The 9,180-nt window shown below is 42.5% G+C and overlaps 2 protein-coding genes across 2 annotated transcripts in view; one reads left to right on the plus strand and one right to left on the minus strand.

The window, feature by feature from the left end:
* Window positions 1–9,180, plus strand: part of MCF2L2 (MCF.2 cell line derived transforming sequence-like 2) — a 219,630-nt gene that overhangs the window by 100,452 nt on the left and 109,998 nt on the right. Inside the window, exon 15 of the mRNA XM_025195968.1 lies at window positions 1,185–1,273. Coding sequence (XP_025051753.1) covers window positions 1,185–1,273 — 89 coding nt within the window. The remainder of the gene's footprint in view (window positions 1–1,184; window positions 1,274–9,180) is intronic.
* The window catches only part of B3GNT5 (UDP-GlcNAc:betaGal beta-1,3-N-acetylglucosaminyltransferase 5), a 23,202-nt gene continuing 19,511 nt past the window's right edge, over window positions 5,490–9,180 (minus strand). The window contains exon 2 of the mRNA XM_006017131.3: window positions 5,490–8,001. Coding sequence (XP_006017193.1) covers window positions 6,548–7,783 — 1,236 coding nt within the window. The 5' untranslated portion in view covers window positions 7,784–8,001 and the 3' untranslated portion in view covers window positions 5,490–6,547. The remainder of the gene's footprint in view (window positions 8,002–9,180) is intronic.

The following is a 9,180-nucleotide window of genomic DNA, read 5'->3' on the forward strand; positions in this document are numbered from 1 at the left end:
GCGGGGCGTGGCGGGGGCCTGTCCCCTCCAGTGCCAGCTAGGATAAACCCAGAACAAGCTCCCTCTACTCCCTTTCCTCTCTCCACTTCCATTTTGACAACAGTACCAGGGCTGGGAGGAGTATTGCTAAAGGAGACTAGCTGCCGTCTCAGCCAGCAGCTGGATTCTCCAACCCCCAGGACCCAACAGCAAACTTCTGTTGGGTCTGGGGAGATCACTAACTCATGGCATTTACAAGGCACCAGGAATTACAATGGGGAGCTGCTCTTCTGTCCTCACCTTACGTTACCAACCCTGAACTAGAGGAACAGTCTTTTCACAAGTAATCCCTGTGAATTCCACAGAACTACACCTGTACTTGCAAGCAGGTCTTGGCCAATGGTCTTTAGAAACCAGAAAGGACAAACTCCAACAGCCTGCCTGTATTCCACAGGGACTTTATTGAAAGTTGATATATGCACACTATAAATCACCTCATCCCTAAGTGCCATGGAAGAGTGTTGTGACTTCATCTTCTAAGTCTACAGAGACAAAGTGACAGCTCAATACGGGGAAAGCTCAAAGACTGTTGAATCGCTGTGTCCTACTTTATGAATCTAAAGTAGCTGTAGCATCCTAATTAGCGCCACCATAGAATTGTTTCATGATATTCTTGTAAGAGTTACCAGGACACAAAGGGAAACAGCATGCTGGAACGCTTTGTACTGCACCACACATACCTCTTTTAGAGGTCTGAAGATGATCTGCATTCAACTGAAGTAATAAAATAAATAAATAAATAAATAAAATAAATAAAAATCATAAAGATAAGGTATAATATCATCATGTTTGAGAACCCATTAATCAACCATGAAATACAGCACTGGAGGTAAAGTAGCTTGAAGAGTTGCTCCGTATATAATAAGTGCATAGATCCATAACATGAAATCAAAGAATAAAACATTCATAAGAAACCAAATCCTGGTACCAAGAGTAGTTGTTTTCTTAAAACAGGAAAGAGTAGAACAATTCAGAGATAAATACAGATGCTTATAACATAACATATTCTATTCATGTTTCACATTTGAGGTTGCCATGTTATTTGTTCAGATATTTAAAGTTCTGCCTATTTTTAAATAAAAAGGTAAGCAGCCAGAGAACAGCAACTGTGTCTTTAATATGTGCATGTGCTTATCTAAATTCAGATTGAAGTGATGCATGAAGCCAGTCAAGGTGGGTCCAGCCGAATCTTAGTGATGAGTGAAAGCGACGAGAATCTTTCCAGTAGGAGAAGGTAAGAACGCCGATTCATCGCCTTATTGTCCAGATATAACTTTTTCCTTTTGTGCTATATGGGAAGTAGAATATAGAAGCCAGTAATTGCAGTATTTCTCTCTCAAGACCACCCGAGCAAAAGGTCATTCATTTTCTCCAAGATCAGATTTAGTCACTTACTCGGCAAGTCCTTCAACTACCCACCACCTTTAAAGACCATTTGGCTCTCTCTCAAAAAGACTTTCACCAGAATAAAGAGGCTGGAAGGAAGAGGTCGAGTTCAGTAAGAGTCATTTAATATTTGTTGAATTTAGAGTTAGAATTGGGAACATTGATTTTATTATTATAGTGCTATTCTTGCATACAGCAAATGAACTTTGCAAATTTATGCAAAAGGTTTAGTTTAATACAGACAAGAAATTAAGATAAACTTGAATCTAACCCCTCATAGCAGAAGATGAGTGTGCACATGCACACATACATGCAGGAGACGTATACAATATGCATCTTCATTTTTTTAAATGCAAATAGTGCTGGCCTGCTGCTTTCTCTGACTTTTTGAAAGGCTATGCCATAAAACTTGAGGATTCATTTTAATGATACTGAATCCTTAAATCACATTTAGAGCATGCAAGAAATAGTATACGAGCTAGCAGGATTGCACTCTTTAGCCTAGATCGGGAGTAGCCAACTTGTGGTACATGTACTACAGACAGTCTCTGCATGTGGTACATGGCAGATCAGGGAGGGGACAAGCAACAGTAGGACAGGAGGCAGAAAACAGTAACAGACTGGGCGACGCAAGGGGATTTGAGTGGCACTTGGGGAAGGTTGAGGACTAATTTTGACATGCCTCCCAAAGTTTAGCCCCCACTGCCTACGACAATGAAAGAAACTGACTTAGTTACCCTTTCCTCCCACCGTGTTCTCACTGTAGTGTAGTTGCAGACTTGTTTTGTATATCTAGATATCCCCATCCACAAGTGCGATAGCACAGGGCTCAGCAACTAGTGGCCCATGGGCCAGATCCAGCATGCAGCAACTGGATCCAGCCTGCAGCAGTTTAGGGGATTGGCAGAACACTTGAGCCCCAGCAGCAGTGGAAGAGGCATCTCCTTCTAGGATCCCATTGCTTGCTGTGTTTAATTTGGTCTCTGCTACACCAGGATCATAGCACCTGCCTATTATCTAATACCCGCATAGTACCTGCTCATTGCCAGGGAGGTGTGGGGCTAGGACCTTCAGTGCGGCCCCCACTCCGCCAAGCCATGGGCAGCAGCTTGCTGTGGCAAAACGTTGGTCAACCCCTGGTCTAATGGGTTTACAATTCTCACGGGAAATAACCCAGACTTTTCCCCTACAAGTACTAAAAATGCTTTTCTGGTTAAAAGGTGTTGTTTTTTTTCTGACTTATGAAACATTAAACTGGATCACTGTACTGACACTTAAAATTGGAGACTGATTGATTTATGTTCCCCGTGTATACAACCACAAAATGCATATCATTAAGTGTCACATTATAAGGTTACTTCCTGAATTCCAAGTTGCCATCCCCTCCCTTAACGGAATAAATAGAAATGCAAATCTCCTATGCTGCATGTAGCTTTGCAGATGAAGATAAACCCGTACTGGAGCCCACATCATTATACAGGCAGATCTTTAAAAGGTGACAGATAATAGTTTGCAATGAACTTTAGGAAAGTGAGGCTGTTTCCATGTTCATATCCCCTAGGTAGATACTAATCCCCTTAGGGATGAGCATATTGGTCAGAACATGGGAAAGATTTAATCTAATGGTGAGAGAAAAAAAATAAAAATAAAAAAAAGTGAACATGGCATGGAGCCTCAGGCTGGGAAAGAGGTTTTTGTGAGATAAATGACAGATCAAGGGAGATGGCTGAAGGGGAAATTAAGGTTTGGACACAGATGAATGGGTACAAGACGGGGTACACACATGCCAGCCATGGATGTCAAGCCCTCTCAGAGGGCTACGTGCATTCATAATTCAGTTTAAAAGAACCAAAAAAAAAAAAAGCGCAAGATAACCAGGGGAAAATTTTAGAGGACAGTTTTTAAAAAAAGACAAAGAACATTTACCCATTTTAAAAAAAACAAAACACACACAAGTCTGTTTATTCAAAACAGAAACCATTTACAAAAAACAACTGTCTTATAGTACAGACCAAAAAAATTCAAGAATAAATATTTATGCTTTTGTATAAAAATTAGTAATAAAGAAAAATGGATGCAAACCAACAAACAGATAAAACTTAAATTTCAGCATTAAACGTTTTGTGCAAATGTCAAAACTTAATTGGCAAGTGACCATTCAGGCTGATGCAATTTTACTGTCAAGTAAAACATCCCAGCCCTGCATTGGAGCAGACAAGCCTCTCAAAACAGAGCATCCAAATCAAGGTGAACATGTTTAGAACCAGAAGTTAGAATGACCTAGCTTCTCCATATTCTGGAAGGAGTACCTTCATATCTTCCTTCAAAAAAATTTATAAAGCCATTTTCTCCCTTTGCACTGCAACAAAGTATACTATAAACATCAGTCATTTTAAAGCTAAACACATGTAAAACAAATGCATTTCAAAGTGTTCAAAACCAACTTAGCTTCGCCATGGGTAAAAATGTCAAAATTAAAGTTACAAGTTACAGGTGTCAAATTGAGCCCTAATACTACAGACACTTATGCATGCTTTAATTTTATTTGGGAATGAGGGTAAAGCCTTTACAAGGTTGAGGCTTGCATCCAAAAAGAATACTGTTCTTCTTACTATTTTACACCAGCTGGGTGTTCTAGAGTGAATTTGCTCCCAGTGACATTTATCGATATCTCTTGCAGAAATCTAGATCTAAAAACTTGTAACCTTTTGACATCACCAGTTTCCTTTAATGGAAGCTAATCAGTGCAGTAAAGAACACACAACAACAAACCTCTTAATGAGAAAAACCATAGATGAACTGGACTATTGCATTGCAAGATTTGAAGATACCAAGTTATGGACCATTAGCCAGCAGAATGAGAGGAAAGGAATTTCTGTATTTTTCCAGACAGTGCTGATAAATCACCAAGCCTCCCTCTGTACGCTCTCCATGGACCCAACACTAGGGTTTGGCTAGGGTTAAACTGAAAAGGTTTTTTCAGTTTGTCAAGACAATCCACTGCCTTTAGTTTTACTCCACTCTAGTAGATCATCATCAGGCTTTTATCCCTATGGGAAGAGTAGGGAAACAATCTGCAAAGAGTCCAATATGAATGGTGTTCCAGTAACTAACTGATAGAAGCTAACTCTTGTGCCTTGCCTACACTTGCCTCTCTATAAATGCCTACCATTGTTGCCCTTCTGGGAGGGAGGGAGGGAGGTTGCAGCAGCTAAACCATGAACTTCAATCTAGACCTGCTTGAGTGAAGTTAGGCAACATCGTGGTTCATGTCTTTAGCGCCTCTACTTTCTAGCTTTGCCTGAATGGAGGGAAGCGTGGCTAGGGAATAGACATGCTCCCAGGAAAGGACATAAAGCTCCTGAAGCCAGAACACTAACTACAACAGCCCAAATGCTATTAAGCAAGAGAGATAATTTCCTATCCCTTGCTTGCATTGCTGCTGCTGAATAAGGATTCATATTTCAAGCCTTCTAAAGTGATATTTGGTTTGATCCAATCCATGTAAGAGCTCATACCACTGTCAAAACCAAATACAGTTCAATACTGTTTGCATCCACACAAAAAGCAATTAGAATTGCTAACTATGACAACACCGATTTGCAGAGACTATTAAAAACAGTGAACTCAAAACTAACAACCAGGAAGATTGTCCATTCTTCCTCCCCAAACCGTGCTTTATGGATTAGTCCTGTTGTTCATCATGCAAGAGAGGCAACAGCAACATCCAAAATGGTATTGAGGTTACAGGTTTTGTTGACACTCCCTACTTCACAAAACTGCGATCTGTTCTTGAAACCATTTAGCTTTGGAGAAAGCCACTTAGTGCTTTTCCTCCTCTTTCAATTCTACACCTTAAAGGTCTTCAAGAATCTCTATCGATAATTTTCCACCATATCCCTCTTTATACAGTCTAACCTCATTTTCAGCTTCTCATGCATCCCGATTTGTTAATACTTGGGCATCGAATTTGGCCTCTTAGGAGAGGTCCCCCAGTAACAGTAATAACTTCAGCTGTTTATTGTGGGGGGGGGGGGGGGGGGGTGTTTTTTTTTAAATTTTCATGTTAAAAAACAAAAACCACCCAAGAAAAAAGGACCACCCCAAACAGGCTATCTACCTGGAGAGGAGGCAAGCATTTTTGCCACTGGAAGGCCAGACCCCCATCTTAAAGTATACTTTCAGAGAGTTAGATTAGAGAGTGTATGCATACCACTGAGAAAAATAAATAAATAAATAAACAAACAAACAAACAAACAGCACCTAAAAAAAAAAAATTGTTGTTGAAACCGGTATTTCCTAAGTTAACATTGAGAAGCCATTAATTCATCCTCCCATAAATTCACTCCCAATCTAAAAAAAAAAAGACCTCACAACACTTGAAGGAGCTATTTCGGACAATCTGAATGCCATTTCCCCCTCTCCACCACCACCCCATCTCCTCACAGGGTTTAAGAAACAGTATGTTAACAAGTTTTAACCTCCACCACCACTTTGAAGATCATGTAGATTTTAGAAGTGTTTTACTTTGCTGTTTAGCATTTCTTTTTTTTTTTTTTTAAAGTAAACACATGCAACTTTTACTCAAAACTTTTAAAAGGTGCCACTACATCCTGCTTTCATAAAGCTAAGAGTTTAACTTCCTCTTTTGGAGAGTGTTACATCATAGTCAAAAATTGTTCAACAGGTGCACCAACGACATGCCATTTCATTTTCTTGTAGTGTTGTGCCCGTTTACACTCTGGCATTCGAAACGTAAGAATGAATGCAGTTAACAAGGCTTCTCGATGCTGGACTCACCAAGTTCACTTACTTTTCATAGGACATTGTCACATCTAAAAAGATTATTAAATGAATGCATGAACTGACTTCTATGCAAGACAAATTCCTAGAGGGAAAGGATGGAAAACCAATGTGGACACGTAGAAAGTTTAATACAGTAATAAAGAGCTATTCTGGTAAAGTTCCTGAACAACAGATTAGGATTCCTCTCCTCCCACTGCCCCAAAAAGCTATTCACATTTTAAACGTTACCTCTTTTTCATGTTTACATATTTTAGATAACAGTTATGAGTTGCAGTTCCATTTTGGCTCAGTAAACATGTATGCAGATATTCAAGTATTAGGAAAATGCAGCAGAGCAAGGATACGTTTCCTGATAGTGTATCCTGCAAAGCAGCCAGATGTTAACAAGTTTGCAGTACATTCTACTAAGAAACCCAGAGGTAACGTTTTTGACTTTGGGGTCCGTCGCCTGCTTCCACAGGCGATGAAGGTCTTCTACATGTCCGTGAGAGGTCATCATTTGGTTGTAAATACAAGGATGATATGGGGCCTTCCCTTCCCCGGAAAAAAATACATGATATTGTGGTACAATTCCCATTTTATTGGCACAGAGACCCATGAAAACATCATCTATATAGAGACTTGTATTAAGAGTCTGTGAAGCCTCATATACTTTAGCTGCTACATCGCTTGATATTACATAAGCAGCCCCGGCTGTGTAGTCAGGATAAGAAGGCCACTGGTACATTTCATATGGGACATAGTATTTGCTTGACTTATCTCGCACGGGAGGGGAGCCACGATGGACACGGCCAATCCAGAGATCTTGAACTCCCATTTGGGCAAGACTTTGAAGATAAGCCACAAGGTTTGGCATGTGGATAAAGATGTCATCATCAGCAGACATAATGAACTTTGCATGAGGACAGTACGCATTCACCCAGCTAAACTGCAGAAGTAACTTAAGGGTAAGATTGTGAAAAGTATCCAGGAAGTCTTGCTGAATCAAGTCATTATATGTCTGGTCTTCTAAGACAAGTTTTCTTTGCACCTGTGCTTGCTGCGTACGATCTGTTAGTCGCCCCAAAGCAAAAACCACTTTAATGTTGGCATTCAGTTGAGAACGCACGTAGTTCTCATTACCCCACGTTTGTCTAATCGCATTGCGCCGATACCAGTTTTCAGGAGAAGTCTTTACAAACAATAGGAGGAGGACATCTTGCTGTTGGCATTTCTCCTTGTGATTGATCAAGTATGGGTAGCTTGCTACTCTGTTCAAACTGTGCTTGCTAATAGACAGGCTCTCGTTCACAAAGTCATAGCTATTTATGAGGTATCTGTAAGAATAGGACTTCATATGGTTCATGATGTTATTGTCAAGGGGTGTCCAGAAAATCATGAGACCTACTATGCAACAAGTGGCAACTACCTGCACAAGCTTTCTGGCTTTCCTGACGCTGACAAACATCCTGCCACAGTCCCTTCGACGCTCGCTCCAAGTCAGGCTGGGCGTCCAAGGTGTCCTCGTTTCAGCTTTGGAGTACAGAATTCCCCCTTCAAGATAAGCATCCATCGTAAGCCATGCCGTCTTCCCGCAAGTCAGCTGTGCACGCAGCCTGCAGAAGTCATCTCTTTTTCAAAAGCCAGCTCGCCGCCACGGACAGAGTACGGAAGAATTCAAACGACAACACCGGGAGAGCGGACGTTTTCTTCTGCCGCATTTTTAGGTGGCATAAAACACTACGAAATGCCAGACTGAGGTTCTCTTACATGCTCCTTTGCTTCAGAGGCCTGTCAATGCAAAGAAGGGCGGGGGGGAGGGATAATAATAATAAAAAAAGATGTTAGTGAAGAATTGTCATTTCATGACCACAGATTTTAAAAGATCCCTTTTGGTGGAAGGAGTCAAATCTGAGCTGTATTGAATTGGACGGGGCTCAGATAATGGTCCCTTACATCTGAGGAAGAGAAAAAGAGATCTGAAGAGCTGGACTGAGCGGCTGCGTCAGTTTGAGACCAAAAGAAATGCCAAAATCTACAACTCTTGATCTAAATCAAAGGTATCACGTCCGAGCCAAATAAAAAAATTGGTCATCTTCTGCAAAGCTTTCAGGCACACGTGCCCAATGGAGACATCATCCTGCCTGACCTCCACAGCGAACAGCAACCCCGAGGGACCAGACTCCACTCCCTCCGTGCAAAAATTAATAAATAAATAGGATTTTTTTTTTTTTAATTTCCTACCGATGGGGGACTTTTTACCACCTTTAATTCCCCCCCGCCTCTCCCCGAGCCAAATGAAGGGCGTGCGCCTGCAGTCTTGCAGAAAAAGACACTTTTTTTTTTTGGCCATTTCTTAGTTGGTCTAGTAGCCGGTCTCCAAACTGAGAGCGGGAGAGACGCTTGCATTCCTCTGAATTTGGGGACTGCAATATGTCCTTGAGGCAGCGGAAGGCTGGGCGGTGGAGATGGACTGCATTTCTTGAGGTAACAACCCCCAAACTTACTTCCTCCTCCCCCCCTTCCAAAAAATCAACCCCCGCTCCTCTCCCTCACCAGTCTGAGGCTTTCCTCAGCCCTGCCATCCCTCAGCCCCCTCAGGGGCAGGACAAGGAGGCTGCTGCTGCCATCCTCCTCCTCCTCCGGGCTCAGGGCAGCAGCGGCACAGGGGCAGGAGCACGGGGTTGCAGCGCTACCCCTCCCCCCCATCCAAAAAAAAAAGCGGGAACGCCGCGCAGGGCTCTGAGGGGACTTCCGGTACCCCCGCGGGAGCCATTTCCGGAGAGGGGGCGCGCCCCTCCCCCGCTATTGGATGGCGCCGAGCCACGCCCCCTTTAAATGCTGAGGGACCCCTGTCAGAGGCAGCTCAGTCCCCTCAGCCCTGCGCTGGCGCAGGACGGGCCGGGGATGCTGTTAGCTGCCCGTTGCAAAGCGATTGGCAGGTGGGAGGGGAGCACTTGGAGCCGGGGG

The sequence above is a fragment of the Alligator sinensis genome, unplaced genomic scaffold, assembly GCF_000455745.1.
Source record: "Alligator sinensis unplaced genomic scaffold, ASM45574v1 scaffold301_2, whole genome shotgun sequence".
In the NCBI taxonomy this organism is placed as follows: Eukaryota; Metazoa; Chordata; order Crocodylia; family Alligatoridae; genus Alligator; species Alligator sinensis.